General features: G+C 33.9%; 1 protein-coding gene across 3 annotated transcripts in view; it reads left to right on the top strand.

Annotated features, from left to right (window-relative positions):
- Ube2e2 (ubiquitin conjugating enzyme E2 E2) overlaps positions 1–20,330 on the top strand; it is a 265,295-nt gene that overhangs the window by 198,662 nt on the left and 46,303 nt on the right. For 2 of the 3 annotated variants that reach the window (XM_019209961.2, XM_033756971.1), the window contains one exon: positions 1,980–2,112. In XM_019209961.2, coding sequence (XP_019065506.1) covers positions 1,980–2,112 — 133 coding nt within the window. Of the gene's footprint in view, positions 1–1,954; positions 2,113–20,330 lie in introns of all 3 variants that reach the window. The other variant, XM_010640143.3, reaches the window with a different exon arrangement.

Genomic DNA, 20,330 nt, shown 5'->3' with positions numbered 1-20,330 from the left:
AAGGTAAGCCTACATTCTTATCCAAAGTGATTGAACACATTCAGCGGCAGCGTGTTGGACTTCTAGTTTTCCCACATCCTCATCAGTACTGAGTTTTGTTAGGCATTTACTAATACCTGTATATTTTATAAAATAATATTACTGATTTGTGATTACTCATTTCCTTGTGTTTTTTTTTGTTTTGTTTTGTTTTGTTTTGGTACTGGGGATTGAACTCAGGTCCTTGCCGCTTGCAAGGCAGGCCACCGAACTGCTGAGCTCAATCCCCGGCCCTTCCATTATTTTTTTTTTAATTGAGCATTTCTTTCATTCATGTATCCTCTTTGGGGAAATGCCTATTTGTGTATTTTCTAATAGGTCATTAGTCTTTTTCTTATCAATTCATAGGAATTTGTATCTCTTGGACACTTAAAATTTGGTTGGTTTGATATGTTCTAAATATTATTTCTAAGTTTGTGGCATGCCATGTAACTTCCTCACTCCAAAATTTTGACTTTTCCATTTAAGTGTTTAACCCACAGAGTTTTGTATCTTTATCGAGGTTAGAAATCCTGTTGCTCTGGCTCTGTCTTCCTTACTGTTTTCTTAGCCCCATCAGTCCTGGAATATATCAAGTTTGAGGAATTTCTTTGTGCTTCCAAGTAATAAATTATAGGATTAACTAATTAAGTTTCATTTTTTTTAAATTGTACTTTTCATTGAAATTATAATAAATTAGAATGGAGGAAATTAACCTCTCTAGGATTTTCCCTACCCATAGACCTGGTATAACTCTCTTTATTTTATATTTTTGAGTATATTTCAATAAGTTTTACACATTTTCTGATTCTGTTGGTATATTCAAATGAAGTTTATATTTGGATATTGATTTTACATTAGCCATACTGTTAATTTTTATTAAGTTTAATAAATTATATATAGAATGTGGATTTTTTTCCTGCCTACATACATACTATAAATACCAAAACACCATAAATACTATTTTTTTCATCCCAATTCATATGCCTGCTTTTTCTTTGTATTTATTCGTACCTTAATGAATATAGTCCCTGGCAATGTTTTCTCTCTCTGTATATTTTTTTTCTTTATTTTCTTCTCTCCCTCCCTTCCCTCCCTCCCCCCTCCCCTCCCCTCAGTGCTGGAGAGGATACCCAGCATCTCACACATGCTAAGCAAGTGCCCTATCATTGATCCTGAAAGTGACCCTGATCCTGAAAGCTAAAATCTAATCTCATTTTGCCCTTCCCTTCACTTGAAAGAACTAATACAACTCACTTGGCTTATATGGGCCTCTTTTTCTTCAGTGAATATCTCTGCAGCTCAGACGTATTTTGGCAACTACTAGCCATGTGACTTCCTTTCCTTCTCTATCAGCACACAACAAACAGGTACTTACTAACTTACTAGGCACTAAGAACAAGACAAAATCTGTACCTCAAAGAATTTTTCTTCTAGGGAAGGAAGAAGTAGTAACTTTAAAATAGAGTTATAAAACTAAATGATACATTTTATTTACGGACCACATGGTTCATGACAAATGGAGTGATATTGGGGTAAATAAAGAAGATCCTCTTTGGATATGATACTTGTTAGCAAATGTGTTTAGTCTTTTCTTTGGTGGTCCTTCTAGCTTTGAAATTTTGTCTCTTTGGCCCCAAAGCTATTTCTCCCTTTTCAAGACTTTACAAATAATGTCACATTTAATCAGTTGTGCTCCTACTTCTGGTCCTTGGAATCTTCCATAGGCTTAGGTTTGTGATTGGCACAAACCTAATGTAATTGATTATGTTTATTAAATAATACCAACCTATTTCACTTATAAAGTAATGATGTTGACATATGAATCATAATATATAATTAATCTGTTAACTTTGTTGTATTTTTATAGACTTGCTCAATTTGTTAAAATAAATTGATTTTTTTAAATTCCAGACTTTATGTAATTTCTAAGCAGATTTCATTTATATGTCTCATTTCAGTGCTGGACCCAAAGGAGACAACATTTATGAATGGAGGTCAACTATATTGGGACCCCCAGGATCTGTTTATGAAGGAGGAGTGTTCTTTCTTGACATTACCTTTTCACCAGACTATCCATTTAAACCCCCCAAGGTCAGTATGAAATATTGAAACATATTAGATATACATATAGTTATATATGCATGTAATTTTTAAATATACATATGTATTCTGTTTACACAGACACTGTCACAGAACCAATAACATATAAAAGAGAACAGAACATGAAAAATTACAGGCTTTTCCCCTTCCTGAACTTTTTACACATTTTAGTGCTTTTTCTCATCTTTTCTGTTGTCCTTTCAGTGGTATATATTTTAATGTAACAAATAACATCATGTATTATGGGTACAAATGGGGATCAAGGTTGAGCCAGGAATAGCCTAGAAAATAGAGAACCAAAATAGCCTCTACCTGGAGTCATAGATGGAACTAATCTCAGGAGTCAGATTAAAGGTGGAGGAAGATTCATCATAGTATGTTTATAGCACCAGCTATGGCTCTTTGAGTTTCAGTGCCTCCACTGCTCAGATTCTTATGTGAGGTATGCATACACTAGAATGTAATATATGACCCACAGCCACTTAAAAATTGTGCCAACAACATTCGGACAAATATTTATGGAAAGCTGGGTATACACAGTAGTGCATGTCTTCATTCCTAGCTTCTCCAGATTCTGAAGCAGGATTGAAACTTCAAGACCAGCCTGGACAACTTCACAAAAGATAGTCTCAAAGGGGAAAAAAGGCTGGGATGTAGCTTAGTACTCTCTGGGGTCATTCTATAGTGCACAAAGAAAAAGAGAGGGAAAGAGAGGACAGAAGGGAGGGAGAGAAAGAAAATTGCTGAGGTAGAATGTATGTTTGACGTGAATAAGGGTTCAATCCCTTAGCACAGGAACGGGGAGAATATACTCTTATTTTGATTCATAGTACCACTACATTTATATTTATGGTAGCTTATTAATAAAACTTAATTAAAGTCATTTAATGTCCATGTCTGAAGAACATAAAAGAGTTCAGTACAACCAAAATATATAAGATGAAATGAGATACTTTGAAGAAACCTTCACATTCCTGCTAGCTGCCTATAAGTTAGTCTTTTGAATGTTTTAAATATTAACTTCATGAGCATTTGTTCTATAATCTGACAGAGGAAAGGACCCTGAGAACACTGATTCTATGTACTGATCACCAAGTAAGAAATCTCATCTATCCCTGACTGAATTTCTCAATGCAAAAAGAAAAAGTTTGAGTGGTAAATTGGAGTGAGCAATTTTAAAAAGCAAGAATAAGACCCACCACCTTCACCATCACTTTCTGTATTTACTTCCAATTGCTCTTCCTTTTCTTCCCTCCATTTTTTTCGATGCCAAACCAAAGCAGTAACTATGATTATCCTTATTTACTAATGAAGAAATCATGGCACAGAGAAAATAAATAACTCATCCAGCATTGTGCAACAAGCAAATCCTGTTATCAGGATTTAATCCTAGAAGCCATGTCCTAAAACTTTTGCTCCTTACTATATTACACAATATATGTATTTAGGCTGACAGATCTTGGTGGTGCTAGTGACCACCCAGAGCTTGCATTTGGTAGATTTTCCATACAGTGTCATAGTAAATCTAATACTTTCTCTTTTTACTGGATGGGGAACTTAAATCTTTCCATTCTACTCAGGCCAGCCCATAAATCATTTGAAGTATCTGTTGTTCTAATAATGTAGGCACCTTTCTCTGAGAGCCTCTAGAGAAAAAGATGTATAGGGTGAGGAAGACAATGGGAAAGTTAGACCAGTTAGTTATGGTACTTATAACCCTGGCGCAACCTGTGCACCACAACAGATGTCTCTGAAAATATATGGGGCTTATTCAAGCAAGTTCCACATAACATATTTATAAATTAGACAAAACTAGAATGCAGAATTAATAAATTGAGTAAAATAATTGAGTTTCTGAAAAGGCTTTTATGTAATGAAAAGTGAGTCAAAAACTAACACAACTGTAAGTTGACTATTATTTCATTGAAAATCACCAAAATGATACAAGATAGGAACGAGAAACCTGCTTTACTTTGTATAAATGGAATGAGGCCTTTTGACCAAAACACTCAATAGAAGGATAAGGTTATTATACTCGTAAGGAGACCATTTTAGGAGTATAATATCTGAACTGTATATGTGGTTAGATTTTATCTAGCATGTCTAGATCAGACAAAAATGGAAGCAGGAGGATGCTATTACAGGGAAGTAGATTTCCATTTGTTATGGGGAAAATCTGACCCACCATTGGACTGTCCACATTTCACTAGCTCTTCTCCTGAGATAGGAGGTTTGCCTTTTTTGGCAGTCTTCAAAAAAACTGAATTACTACCCGTCAAGAGTAGCACCAGAAAAAAATAGAATCCCTCCACTGACTGAATTGGACTTGACAACCTCTATGGAAAAATAAAAATCAAATTTAGTAATAAAAATCATAATTTAAATGCATGCTTAATAGAAACCTGAAGGAAATTTTGAAAGGCAAATTGCCATCTCCTTATTTTTTAATTTTAGAAACTGAATTTTGTAGATAGATATCTTAGGGAGAAAGCTGTTAAAACAGGGACTTTTATTATTCATAATTTCAAAGTACAGTGTCTATCCCCTTCTAGTCTCCCATTATACTGTACTACATAGTCCACATTTAGGATTGTCTTGGCCTTTTTTTCCTCTTCTGCCCTCACTTTTTACTCTTTTTTTTCCTTCTGCATCAGTCATTCATTTTGATTTACAGAATACTTCCCAGTACTCTGAAGAATGAACCAGATAAGTTGTAAATGGCAGGGAAAATGGTTGGGGATAGCATGTGTTTTCACGTAATTCTAATTGGCTATGTATGTAGCTATACTTACCATAAAATTTATCGAAAGTATGTTTGCACTTAAGCAACTTTTTTTCAAACCCTCATACTTGGAACTCTTGTGAACACTTTTTAAGCCCTATACACTATAGAGCGCAAATATAGCTAAAAGACAATAGAGTTGCTTGAAATACCTCTTCTTGCTTTTTGTTTGTTTTGTTTTTGTTTTTGTTTTTGTATCAGGGATTGATCTCAGGACCTTGCACTCCCCAGGCAGGTGTGGCACCACTGAGCTAAATCCCCGGCCCTTCTTGCTACTTTTTTTTTTTTCTTTCTTGCTACTTTTCATGAATAGGGATTCATCAGTTTGAAAACCCCATTATTTCAGTACTTAATTTTTCAAAATTAGAGGTGAACTATTTCAGTAATTTCTTCTAGAATTTGCCTTAATTCTAATAAGGCAATCAGAACAATTTTACCAAATATATAATGTTCATTAAACTTAGCATTCATTTTAAATAGGTTGAGTAGTAGTTGTACTTTCCACATGCCATTATTCAGTATAATTTTAGCACATCAATTTTTTTGAGTATGTGACTACTCACACCATGTCCTGAGTTCAATTCCTAGTAACACAAAAACAAAAGTAGGTATTTAAAATATTTTACATTGTGTCTCTGCATAAATGAATTTGTTGTATTTGATGCCAAATCTGCAGCTGAGTACTTAACCACCTATGATAATAATAATATTTCTCTGAGAAAATATCTGCTTAATGGAATTCTGTCCAGGAATAATATATCCTGGCCAAAAAGGAAAATGAAATAAACTGCCATTTGGCTAAATAAATTTTCAAGGCTTTCCTGAAACTTGAGGTCCTACTGCCTCAACCTCCCAAACGCTGAGATTACAAGAATGCACCAGTATACCTGGCTTTGTCTAAATGTTTCTTAATACTATCTTTATTTTTCAGTATAGATATATATTTAACATTATGATTCAGATATCTGTTTATTTGTATAATAGAAATTGCTTTATATTTGCCAGGGATTATTTTTTATTATAAATACTTCTGTGCAAAAGCCTATGCTTTTTATTTTAAAAGTTTAGTGTTAAGTATTTACTGTTTTAAATTTTGCACTCTGCGTATTTGTTATAGAATAAAAAGCAGTTGCAAATTAGTAAAAGGAAAAGTTTTTAACCTATAATTTTATCCTAGAAACTTTCATGCCATTTTAGTATATTTCTTTCAAGATTTTTGTTCTTTGTGTACATGAATATACATATAATATGCATGCATACACACACTCACATTTCTTTCACCAAAATTGGTCCCTGCTCTGCTTCATACTGTTTTTACTTAACATATTTTCAACCAACACTATATCCAATAGACATAATTGTATCACAAGTGTGGAAGCTTCATAATATTCTGTTATGTAAATAAACCAAAAGTTAATCCATTTCCTGAGATTGGACAATTAGGTTTTCTTCAGTATTTCTATTATAATCCATACTATGGTAGATATCCTTATAAGTACATATTTTGTATACTTGTGTAATTATTTCTTGAAGCTAAAGTTACAGACTTTTTTTTTTTTTTTAAACCAGAGATTGAACCCTGGGCTCTCACATGCAACACAAGCACTTGTGAAATTTCTGAGTAGAAAAGTTTGAATATATTTATAGAGTTTTTGATAAAGGTTGACAAAGTGGCCTCCAGAAAAACTGTATTAATTCCCATCGTGGCCAGCAGTGTATGATGGTATAGTGCTTCTCTGTACTGTCCTCAGCTTTGAGTCTTTTTCATCTCTGACAATCTAACACATGAAAAGTAGTGTCCTGTTGCTTTAATTTACATTTATTTGTCTACCATTGATGTGTGTATACGATTGTCCAATTATTTCTTTTTTTGAATAACATGAAAGTAATTTTTTCTTAACAGTGCAGTTCCACACCAAATACAGTTAACACAGTAGTGAAGAATTCAGAAAGAGTAATGAATATGTCCTATTTATGTGTATGTGTATTTTTTTTCATCTAATTATGTGCATCTTAACTACAGAGTCTAACATGTTAGGTAACAAGTTAGATACTTGTTTTTACAGTAGAAATGCCCAGAGATAGCCCATTCTTAATTTGGCTTTTTCAGGCTCCCTATGAATCTGGACATTTTGTGAAAAACTAAATGAACAACTTAGTGATTTACAAGACCCTGTCTCAAAAACATCTAAAGGGCAAGATTCAGTTACTAGAACCACCAAAAAGTAATAAAACTAATAATTATTCTAATCAAACTTAAGATTAGGTAGATAGGACAGCTGAGAATATTTGTTTATATTTAGTATCTCAAAGGAACCTGCACAAAAGTTGGACATGTTGTGTCAGTGTTCCTACCCATAACTAGAAAACATTGTTTTCTTTGGTAATAGTATCTGCCACAAATACTGCCAAATTTGTGCCTTACAGTGTTTAAAAAACAAAACAGAATTTAAAATTGCAGGCATATACAGAAGTATCTGTCATTCATTCATTCCAGATTGTGTCAAGTACATTTTAAAGAAATCAGTTCAGAGCCTAGCTTCTGTTTTGTGACTATGTTGTTTTTTCTATCAAATTTATGAGTTAATATGAAAAGATATTAATTACATTTCAACAATAAGATAATTTGGGTCAAGTTTTTAAAATCTTTTTGTTGTCCTTGTTAGATGTTTACCTTAAAAGGGTACCTATGAATAAAGTAACTGATAAACTCTTTGGGACTTTGTATTTTCATCACAAAAAGAGAAAGTTTAACAATCCCCTAAGACTACTCTCCTCTTTACCTGTCAGTGATTTTTCATTGGTCAGCTTAAAATTTTTTAGTGGCTTCCTATTTCACAAAAAATAAATCCAAACTTCTTGCCATGGCTACGTGATACTTCCTCATGCCTCTCACCACGTGATCATTTATTCATGTGCCTGACAGTCTCACTCTTCAGGCCTCCTCTTCCATGTTATCTGCCAAAAGGGCCATTTCCTGATGACTTGCTATAAACAGATGGTTGATTTTGTTTCTTTCTGTTCCCACTAGACTGTTAAGGTAAATGAGAACAGAGACCTTAATCATCTTACAGTGCCTGGCAGACAGTGGGATTGGTGAAAGAAATACTCACTTTGCCAGTCATATCCTTAACATTATTAAGTCTGTTTTACTTTATTGATTTGTAATATTGAAATGTCCTGTGAATGTATATGTGGATTTTTTTTTTCTCTTTTCTCCCACAGAATTAGAAACATGGAAAACGGGCTCCCTTGTCAGTGAAAATGCCTGCTATAAGAACATTAAGTAGAAACAATACATTTTATTGTAAAACAGAAAATGTTAATACCATTTATTTTAAAATGATTGAAGTTACATGTTTCGAATATTGGCATGAAACTTGGTTAGCTGACTCAGCAGAAAATTAAGCTATGTTAAAGAAAAAATTTGAGATTTCATTTCCATCCATTAGACATTTGATACTCTTGATTTTAGAAAGTATCTCGGCTATATTGTATGTTTATCTTCTGCTGGTACAAATAATTAACATCTTTTAATATACATTCAAATAATACTCAGCATGTGAGCCATATTTTGCAAAGACAGATAATGATTTAATCTAAGAATCAAGTATATTTTCCTGTAAATATCTTCCATCAGTGTGAACATACTAATTTTTCTGTTTTTATAGCCTCAAAATTTGAAATCACATCCTGTGAGCTAAATTAATAAATGTACTTGATTCCAAAGCCAAACCTGGACAGAGTATTAAACTTTGTCTTTGCTGCCACCTTGTTACGTTGCATAACTGTTACTTCCTAGCTATATTTAAAAAGAAAATTATGGGTGTGAGGGAATACGTGTATAATGGAATAGAAAAATAAATTGAGAAGTAGTCATACAATGGAATATTATGTAACAATGAAATTAAAATTTAAGAGAATATGTATTGTATATGACTATCACAAATACAATATGGAAAACACAAGAGTACTGATGTATATAAATATATGATTCCATGTATGTAAGTCCAAAAACAGAAAAAGCTAATGTACAGCCAGGTGTGGTGCCCACATGCCTGTAATCCCAGCACTCAGGAGGCTGAGGAAGGAGAATCACCGTGATTTTAATGTCAGCCTGAAGTACATAGCAAGACTACCACCACCACCCCAAAAAAAGAAAAGAAAAGAGACAGAAGGCTAATTTATAGAAGTAGGAGTCAGAATAACAGTTACATTTAGGGAAATGGTGATAACTGGGGAGAGGTATAAAGGAAATTCTGGGGTGCTGGCCATAATCTATATATATCTTTTCTAGGCAGTGGTTACTTGGATGTGTTAGTTTTGTGTTTTGTTTTTGGGTATTTTGGGGGCATTTTTGTTTTGGTTTTTTTTTGGGGGGGGTTGGCTGTTTTTTAATCAGGGATCAAACTCAGGACATGGCAGGCACAATGCCACTGAGCTGTATCCCCAGCACAGTTTTGTATGATTTTATTAAGCTGTACACAGATGATTTGTGTCCTATTTATATTATATATTTCAATATTTCAAGCATTTCTGCTTTCTAAGCCCTGTAAATCCTATATTTAGGGAAGGTCTTTTTCATCCTATGAAAATTACTCCTTTTCTGTCCTTCCTTCTCCCTCTCTCCCTCCTTCTCAGGAAGCTTAGTAGCTTCTTAGTGTTCTGCCATACCCAGCTTAGAGCTTTTAGTTCTTCGCTTTTGAATACTGCATTGACTGTGTTAGCTCTGTTATCCATAGCTTTGACAAGCAGGTCTTTATGTCTCTGTTTAAACCGTGGATAAAATATTTTAAAAAGGAGTAGTCAGTAATCACTTTTCTGTGGTGTTGTGTAGCAGTTTAATGTGTTGGTGCTAGGCTTTAAAATGTCTACCAAATTTATTCTGAAATTTCATCCCTATTGTGAGGTATTAAGAAGATCAGATTTAATTCAACTATGGTATTTGGAAGTGGGTTCTTGGGAGGTAATTAAGGTTAAATGAGGCCCTCTGGGTGGGAAGCTGATCCAGTGGGACTGTGGCTTTATTAAAAGGAGTAAAGACCTTCACTAGGGTGACCTGTCCTGCCCTGAATCACCATGTGCTGCTCAGGGACTATGCAGAGAACTGCCACCTTTTCTTTACCAGAGCAGCCCTTCCATTTCCCAGCCTCCAAAACTGCGAAAAAATTAATTTTTTTCTGTAAATTTCTCAGTCGCAGGTATTTTGTCATAGTAACTGAAAACAGGCCAACATATATGATCATTCAGCCAGATCTGCTAAAATGTATTATTGAGTCTATACCACGTCTGTCTTACTGGGTTATCCTTCAGCTGGGATTCTTTGTTGCCTATAAATATGCACTCAAAGTGAAACTCGCAGCAGTCCAATTTGCTTATTACTTACAATCTCTTTGGTTATAAGCTACACTTCTCCACATACATCAAACTTGAATTTATAGCTGCCAAGCTGGTTTACTAGGCCAGTGCCACTGATAGTGATAAAGAAAAACTTCTGAGATTCTGATTGTATATATTCTTGACTAGAAAAGGAAGAAGCTGTTAGTGGATATAGAGAATGATGCGATCACCTCAGAGGTGTAACTGGTTAGTATAGTACCAGCATTCAAGGAGGATGTGTATCTGACCCTCAGTCTGTGGTGTGGCTTGAGTCTTTTGACAGACTTTTTTTGAAAAGACCTCATCATTTTCTATGCTGGAGTTCATATATGCTATATGTGCTTTATTCCTCTGTTCTATAATTTTAATAAACTGTTGTAAAAGAAATGGAGTTGGCTGTAGTTAAGTTCATTTTTGAAGTATAGCCATTCTTAATTCTGTTGATCATAACATTTTTGAAGTACTAACAAATAATCTACTTAATAAACACTTCTAGAACTTTGTTTAAAATTATATGATTTCCCTTGTTATTAAGAGAAATACAATATAAAATTCAGTAGAGTTTTAAAACTTTGCCTTCTCTTTGCTATCTGTTAACATTTTATTGTCATCTACTCCAAGCATGACTTTTTTTTTTTCCCCCATGAGCATTTTTTTTCTGCTAAATCTCACTTTTGGATTTAAACCCATGAAATGATTTTACTGTTAGGATTTTAAGTCAATTAAAAAGTAAAAGTAGTTTGTAGATGGGGAGGGGAGGAGGGGATGAAGGGAGGGCAGGGGTAAGGGGAAAAAATGAGAATCAAGACGTCATGTAGAGGTACAAGATCCTAACAATGAATGTAACTGTACTGTATCCCTAAAATGTACCAATAAACTCAATTAAAGCTGGAAAAAAAAAACATTATGGGAAAAAGTAAAAGTAGCCAGGTATGGTGGCACACACCTATAACCCCAGCACTCAGGAGGCTGAGACAAGAGGATTGCTGTGCGTTCAACGCCAGCCTGAACTACATAGTGAGACCCCATGTCAAAGAGCAAACTAACACAACATGCCTGCCTCGCAAGTGCAAGCTCCTGAGTTCAAAAAAAAAAAAGTAAAGGTAGGAGAAAGCACCCATCCTGAAATAAAGAAGAGACCCAATGCTGACACTGTCTCAAAATAAAAGAATAGAAATCTATCCCTTATGTTGCTTCCTCCCAAATTGAATGCTTTTATCTTTATGACTGGCAACAAACATTGTTAGAGCCAGAGAGAGTATTATACTTCTTTTGTATTTTCCCTAAAACCTCATACAGATCTCTGTAAACTGTAGGCTTCGATATATCTTCTTAGTTTAATAGATCATTGATTACATTGAAATAAGGAAAAAGAAGAAAGGAACAAAATTTGTGACCTATATTGATTGACTTAGCTGCCACCTAAGAAAAGGTTTCTCACTGTCCTGAGAGGTACTTTACTAACAAGCGAGTTGAGTTATATTTTAGCAAGTATTTGGATCATATATGGAGCCTGGTAACCAATATCAAAAGTCACTATCTGGTCACCTTAGCCTATTTCTAAGATTAAACACTCTACAATATCTAGATTAATTAAGATTTAAATATAAATCAAAAATTTAAAAATCAGTAAATATATTCAGAAAAATTTGTCCTCTTCCACTCCCACCCTACGTACCTTTGGTTAGCAGGTAAGGAGGGACTCAAACATTTAATAAGACATTTTGTTATACTAAAGAGCTTATAGAGAATCGCCACCACTCAGCCAAATTTGAGTCCTTTTTTATTGTCAGTTGGCATTCGAGAGTGGCTTATGCCCGTAAAACCCTCCCTGAGGAAAAGTCGTTTGCAGGTTCTTTTAAGAGGCTCTTCTTGATGAGGAGGGCTCAGGAAGCAGGGGAGCACTAGCAGAATTTCATAGGAGCGGAATTTTGCTAAGATAATGGGGAGGGGGTTAGGGGAAGTTTCGCACAGTTTAGTTGAAACAACATATCACATAGGTGCAAACATAGCTGCAGACTGCTCAAAAGATAACATAGTTACAGATTGCTCTATCAAGCAGAATGCTGCGGTCTGTCATGCATTAACTGAGGGGATTCCTAAGGAGGGAAAGGGGAAGCAACCACCCAGAATCACTTGACTTTATACAAATGGAGTCAGGTTGGCTGTCACATTATAAACAATGTCCAGCACCACACACAAAAAAGATAAAGAATTACTATTACACACACACAGTTTATTATATGTGTGGCTTAATACCATGAATATTGGGAAAAAAATCCTTATACTCTGCCCTCAGCCTTCAGTCTAGGTAGGGAGAAAAACATACCACACAAAGAAAGAGCAAGTTTAAATGTAATAAAAATTCCAAAAAAAAAAAAATGAATAGTATGGTCTGAAAGTGGAAAGGGAAAGCTTCATAAACAAAACATCAACAAAGGATGGAGAGCATTTCCATAAGTAAAAAAAAATACTGAGTAACCAGATATCAGGTGACAGAACTTTGAGGTTCTCTGAAAAAACAAATTTGTTCTGCCAACCATCCCCTAAGTTTGATAGCTAATTTCACATGTGGAACTTTAATTCAGAGTTATCACATCTGCAATACACTGATTAGTAGAAGAATTGTCAGCATGTGGGACAGTAAAAGATCAAGGTGTCTGATCACATGAGAAACAGATGAAAAGAGACAGTACAGAAAGAAGGCTAAGAAGACACAATAGGAGATTAAAGAACTAATATTAAACTGAGACAAGTCTAGTAAAAGAGCAGGGTCCTACTTGAAAAAAATGAAGGGAGTGGAAAATTAAGGTTAGAATTTTGAAATGGTTAACTCTGAACATATAATAAAAGTATACAAATAAAAATTAAACAATAGACAAGAAGTTGGAATACATAGCTGTTTGTCTTCATCCTGGATACTGGCCAAAATCTACCCATAAGTTTGACTTTTCCTCTAGAAGACCAACTAGCCAAAATTTTTAAATTAATCATTCTAATATCTCTGAATTTGGCATTGTCAAAGACTACATGATTTATACTAAAAGAATAATTTTCATGATTTTTACAACTTAATTTCACATACTTTCAGAGAAAAAAGTGTGTTGTGTGTATATAAGATGCAACAGTTTTGGCAGCGTTAGCAGTTGATGAGTCTGCTTATCATAGGTTTGAACAATTGTTAAAAAGTCAAAAAACAATGTAAAAATTATCTATGAAGTATTCCTTCCTAGCATCTACCAGCATTTGGAACACTGCTATTGAACAAATTGAGAGAAACAGGAAGGCTTCTTTAAAGAAATATTGATTAGCTGATCCATGACAGATTATAGCGTCTCAATAAGAAGAAGAGAGTCTGTCAGGTTATTAAGATGCAGAATGACAGTGCTTTGAATTATGGAATGTATAGGCTTTTTCTCCCACTCAAACAACATCTCTTCCTGGGAAGTAAATGTTTTACCACTACTCTAAACTCAACTGTAAAAACAGGAGATGCTTCAAATTATACTACATTACATTAATTAAAAAATAATATGTAAGATAAAATGTTATGTATAAAAATTAAAAAGTAAGCAGGCTAATGTTTCTTAAAGCATCCTTCTTTAGATCTTTGTGCTTCATAAAAGATGCTGGATATGTGTGCTTTAAATCTAAAATGCAGGTGGAATTTTGGAAACAATTATAGTATCTTGAATGCCAGTTACATTGCCCACTAACCATATTTCTAAATACAAGACTTAAGAGCAGCTTTCTTTTCTTCCTCAAGAGATTGAGTAAAGCAACATGTACAGTATAAGCAAACGTATTAGAAAAAAATCTATAAATCAAGACCTTCATAATGTTTATAAAACTGCTCAAAAGCATTTAAAGAAGTATATAAAACATTGAGATTACTTCAACAAAATTACACTGTCACCACCATCTCCAAGAAAAACTAGTGAAAGAGAGGTACATTTTATCTTACCTGGTGTCTTAGCTGTTTCATTGCTGAGACAAAATGCCCAACACTCAAAGTTAAGGGAAGAAAGGGTTTATTTCAGCTCACATTTTGTAGAGGTTTCAGTCCATAGTCAGCTGGCTCCAAGTCAGGACAGCATGGCAGAAGAGAGACAGTCCATGGCAGAGCAGGCAGAAAACAGCAAGCTTCCCTCTCTTTTTTTTTTAATCCCATCCAGGTTACAAGCCTTTTGGGTTGTGCTGCTACACCAAAGGTGGCCTTCCATTATCCCTACTCAGAGCTATGCTGAGCCAGTCTAGTTATCACACACGCATGATCCAGCCACCTGCCAAAAGCACCTATGAGCAACATGAGGCTTTGAGGGGACATCTAGATAAAAGCCATGATACTCAGTGTTAGAAAAGGAAGAATTAACTCTATGGTGGTGGAATCTTATGTCAGCAGTATCTGTAACCAAAAATCTTGCTTTCTACCACCAAGCATAAAGTAAGCAAATGTACATTATAGCAGTCAGCAGTGTTTGAGGAAATACTTTACCTGCACTGGAGGTATCAAGCTGGAGATATAACTTTACATTTTTCTATAGAGCTGAGGATGAAAACTTAAATTAATAAACTTACAGATTTACCACATCTAAGAAAATAAAACCATACATCTTTTATAGTTATAGGGCCTTTTACCTACAGGTCCTTGAAAACCTTAGAACTTAGTAACTCAGTGTCAAACATCACCATTTTACTTTGCTAATAGTTTTTCCCCTATATATAAGAGTTTAAATTCTTTGTCCTTTAATCTATGTATCATAAAATAATTCTCATCAGAAAGGAGAAAAAAAACAATCAAGTGCTGATACAGGCTTTTAAAGAAAAGTAAATTCTTATATTGTCACAACAAAAGTACACATATCTTCTAGGGAGAGAGATTGTAGTTTCCTAATCATTTCTATATAGACATCCCAGACTTTTTAATTTTTATACTGTTTATTTGAAATGCACACAGTGTACTGATATGTACCATACTTTCAGAATTCATCATTTCTAATGTAAAGAATTTATGAAAATTGCTTAACCCCAATGCTTCAATTCATGTTTAATAGTTACAGTTTCTACTAGCTAAAATGATAATTATACAACTTTGAAAACTGTCCTAAATTAAGACTTGAATAGCAAAACATTTCTCTTTAGAAACTATACCGTCTGTCACTTGACATACCATAATCCTTACCTCTCAATAAAGGTAATTTAGGGCTGAGTATTTAGCTCAGTGGTTCCACCACCTGCCTTGCAAGCACAAGGTCCCAAGTTCAATCCCATGTACCCCCAAAAAAGTAATTTAAACCTAGTAACATCAGTTCTTAGTTGAGCTGTCACTTAACTATGGCATGTTTTACCACTTTTCAAATGTAAATATTTACTTTTCTAGTTTGTTTACTGAAAAATACAAGTTGACATTCTGCTTTCCCTTAGAGAGGGTAAAACTCAATATCAGATACAGTCTTGTCTTTAATGTTCTTATATAAATGTGTTCTTTTCATAAATAAATGTTTTTGCTAGTCTCTACACAAATTCATTTATTAAATCCTTGTTTAGCTGGATACACAGCTATCAGTTCTGTAAAATAAAGTGGGCTATATTTACTTTTTAATTTTTTTATTAAAGATTGCAAACATGCATGACAAGAAATGAAGATACTAAATAAAAATTTCAAACATACATATATATGACAGCAAAAAAAGGATATGAAATAAAAACTTATGCAACACAGACTGATAATCCAAATATATTATTGGCTTGATATTATCTTCAAATGTTATATGTTCTTTCTCATTTTCTTTTCATATATTTTTGAAATAATGTTATTTACAAATGTATTTACAAAGTTACATATAGTTGAGAAACTGTCCTCAAAATTTTGATTTATAAACTCCTTGATTTTATTAATTTAGTAAATATGATGTGCTTGTTGATTGTATCACTTATATTTTCTAACAAAACTTCCCACAGAAAAGAAATATACTTTTATTTTAAATCCAGAAACAACTAAAAGAGTTCACATTTTTAAGATCAGATTTTTCTGTTTCTATTTTATTATATCCCATACTTATTTTTATTATATTTTATAAGCATAATGATAGAATTTAACACCAATACATATGTAATATTCTTCCCAAACAAATGACTGTGAATTAAATCAAGCATGTAATTTAGAGAAATCATAAGGTTGGCAGAGAAACTATCGATATGCCAAATGTGCAAAATCCTACTGCATTAATGACCATGTTTCTCATTTAATAGTACACACATATGTGTAAAAACATACCCCCCACACATATACACAATGCATATTTTCTACAATACAGTATATACTTTGGTATAATAAAACAGTGCAGTGATGTGTGGAATGTCTGATTTGTGTGATTTGAGAAAAACAAATATCATCTTTGAGGCAGTTGGAGAATTTATAATATGTACCAGATACTGAATAATATTAATGATTTATTATCCATTTACTTAAGTGTAGTTATAAAATTTACTTAAAAATTAATATTCATTATCAGTAGAAAATAGGTACAAAGGTATATTGAGAACATAACAAAATTTGTCTTAACAAATTTCCAACCAAACAAGCTGTAGTGACAGAAAAGGAAGTTTGCAGAAGGCAGAGATGAGAGAGGAGGATGACGGATGGACCTTAGTACTTTTCATACTACTCATATATACAGATTCCATAAATTCTCAAATAAAAAGGCAAAGAAAATGAGAACCAAAATAACTCATTAATTTGGTAGACCAACATATAAAGACAAAGATTAATGTATTGATAAATTTCTAAATTATGAAATGTAAAGCCTGAGATTTAGCTCAGTAGGGCTGCACCTGCCTAGCCAGAACAATGTGCTGTGACTTTAATCCCCAGCACCAGGAGAAGAAAAAGAAAAAAGAGAAAAGGAGCATATGTGCTTTCTAACAGACTCAGTAGATTGAAAATAAATTATTTCTTATCTCTTCCTCTTGAATTGTTCCCTTTACAAGGATGTAGTGGCCTTCTCTGTCTCTTTCAATCCGTTTAGGTTTGAAATTTACTTTGTCTGTGAATAAGATTGCTGCCCCTGCTTTTTTCTGGGCTCCTGTTGCATGAAGTTTTCCGTCCTTTCACTTTCAGTCTATGGGCTTCTTTTTGCACAAGGTGTGTCTTCTGTACATCATATTATTGGATTTTTCTTCTTAATCCATTCTGCCAGTCTATTTCTCTTGATTGGTGAATTGAGGCCTTTGATATTGATGGTTATAACTGATATGTACTAACTTATTATTGTCACTTTTTTTCACCTTCTCCTTTTAGTTTCTTACCTTGCCTATTTGATTTGCTCTGTTGGGCCTCATCGCATTGTTACTTTCTTTGTCTTTTTCTAGGATATTGTTTAGAATTCCTTGTAGGGCTGGTTTGGTATTCATGAAGTTTCTCAGGTGGCTATATTTATTTTTTGAAAACATATGGTATAATTGTCTCCTTTCAAAAGGTAGTATTTGTTATACTATAGCAGCCAATTTTCTATACAAAGATGAATGTTATAAATTATAGGGGGAAAAAGCCTGGATTATTTAAGATATTACTTCAGAATTCTTTTAAGGATAGGAGATTGAAGCAACAGGAATACTTCATTAGAAAATAAGTGTATTTTATCCTCATACAATTCTGAATCCTAGCTATAGTATAGTGCTACCTTGGTTTACAAATGCTTTTGTTTCTGAACAGTTTGGTTTGCATACAGAAGCACTTGCAAAATTTTGTTTTTGTTTTCAAACTCTGCCTGCATCAGGCAAGAACACAACTACAGCCATCTTTTCTGCACAGACACGAAAATGGCCATCTTCTCCAGAATTGTGAAGTGAACTGAGTTTGCGAACCAAGTAACCACTGTATTTCATCTTTCCTGGTGCTATTGTGTAAGGTGTTGTCTCCCAAATTTCTCTGTCAGTGAGTTTATTTGTGTACAGTAGTGCTGTTGATTTTTTAATGTTTTCTTGGTATCCTGCTATGCTAACAAATTTCGTTGTTAATTCACTGAGTCTTTTGGGGTCTTCTGTGTAGAATATCATGTCATCAGCAAATGATGATAATTTAACTTCTTCCTTTCCTATCCTTACTCCTTTTATTTCCTTCTCTTGTCTAATTGCTCTGGCTAATGTTTCCAGAACTATATGAATAGGAGTAGTGATAGCAGGCATCCTTGTCTTTTTCCTGATTTTAGAGAAAGCTTTCAGTTTTTGACTAGTTAGTATGATATTGGCTGTTGGTTTATCATAGACAGCTTTTTAAGAGTAAGGTAAAGACCTCCTATTCCAATTTTCTGTAGGATTTTTATCACGAATGGGTGTTGAATTTTGTCAAATGCTTTTCTTCATCTTTTGAGATGATCATGTGGTTTTTGTCCTTAGTTCTGTTAATGTGGCATATTACATTTATTGATTTGCATATGTTGAACCATCCCTGCAATCTTGGGATGAATCATAATTGGTCATGGTGTATAATCTTGTTGATGATTTCCTGCATTGTTTGCCAGTATCTTATTGAGAATTTCTGCATCTGTGTTTGTTAAGGAGATTGCTGTAGTTCTCTTTTCACTTAAATTTTTCTCTGGTTTTGGTATCAGAGTAATGCTTGCTTCCAGAAATGACTTTGGGAATGTTACTTTCTTTTCAATTTCATTAAAGGATGTAAGGAGTAATGACAGTAGATCTTCTCTAAAATTCTTGTTGAATTCGCAGTGAATCCGTCCGGATATGGGTTTTTCTTTATTGGTAGTTTTTTTTGTTTTTACTTCTTCAGGGTCATTAACTGATATTGGATTATTTAGAATTTTTGTATCTTGATTCAACTTTGACAATTCATATGTATCTAGGAATCTGTCCATTGTTCTGAATTTTCCATCATATTAGAGTACCGGTTCTCAAAGTAGGTACTATTAAAGATCTGGATTTCTGCACTGCCCCTTGACATTTCATCCTTTTAAAAGAACCAACTCTTCAATTCATTGATTCTTCGATTGTTTTCTTAATCTCAATTGCTTTACTTTCTGCTCTGATATTTACAATTTCCTTCCTCATACAAGGAAACTCGTATCTCTTGTTGAAAGTAATTGAATATATATATAATATACAAGATTTTTGTAAATATTTGCAGATCAACTCTTTCAAAGGAATGTATGTTTTTACCTTATATTTTGGCACATATGGTACATTGTGGCCTCAAACTAATGTCAACCCTGAGACCTATGAAGAAACAAGTAGAAAAACTCCACAATTCGAGGCACATCCGACTTCTATAGAAAAATAAACATATACTCACACTCAAGATGACAAGCCACACTGTGATACAGTCTGACAAAGGACAGTCATCTGTGATATCATTCCTAAAACTTCAGGCAGTAGAACAGGTCAAAAGAGAAAAGATGATTGCAAGAAGTTGTTTGCTTCTTCGGTTGGTTGGTTTTGGCTTTTTGTTTGTCTCACTTTGGTTTTGGTTTGGTTCAGATCAGTTCAGTTCATTTTGGTTGCAGTTCTGTGGATTGCACCCAGGGGCTTGAGCACTTTCTGTCCTATTGAACTACATCCCCGACCCTTTTTATTTTTCATTTTATGACAGGTCTCACAAAGTTGCTCAGACTGGCCTCAAACTTTGTTCCTCAACTTCACAAGTCTGCAAAAAGATTGTTTCAAGAGGAAAAAGATGGAATACAAAATATTATATAATGAAAGAACAAGGCACAGGAAATACAAATTTGGAAGAGAACCAAATTAAACTTTATTCATTGTAGATTTGTTCCTAATGAATCCTATATGAAATAAGTTTTTATAAATTGGAAAGAAGTTAATTATTGGTCCCTAGTCAAGTCCTACCAATCACCCTGTATTACAAGTGTTGGGAGTAATCTGCTGTGTTATGAGAAAGGTCCCTGGGATTAGATAAGATGTTTCCATCTCCTAAACAATTTGCTATTTGGAATTTCTCTAGTTTGATATTTTTGTGCATCTGTTCATAAAAGACAAGAAAGACTAAACATCTGTGCTATAAAGTTCTTTTATGTTT

This window comes from Fukomys damarensis, unplaced genomic scaffold (genome assembly GCF_012274545.1).
Source record: "Fukomys damarensis isolate Sample0158 unplaced genomic scaffold, DMR_v1.0_HiC HiC_scaffold_28, whole genome shotgun sequence".
Classification (NCBI taxonomy): Eukaryota; Metazoa; Chordata; class Mammalia; order Rodentia; family Bathyergidae; genus Fukomys; species Fukomys damarensis.
Note: the sequence above shows the minus strand (reverse complement) of the source record. Positions and strands in the feature narration are given on the sequence as shown.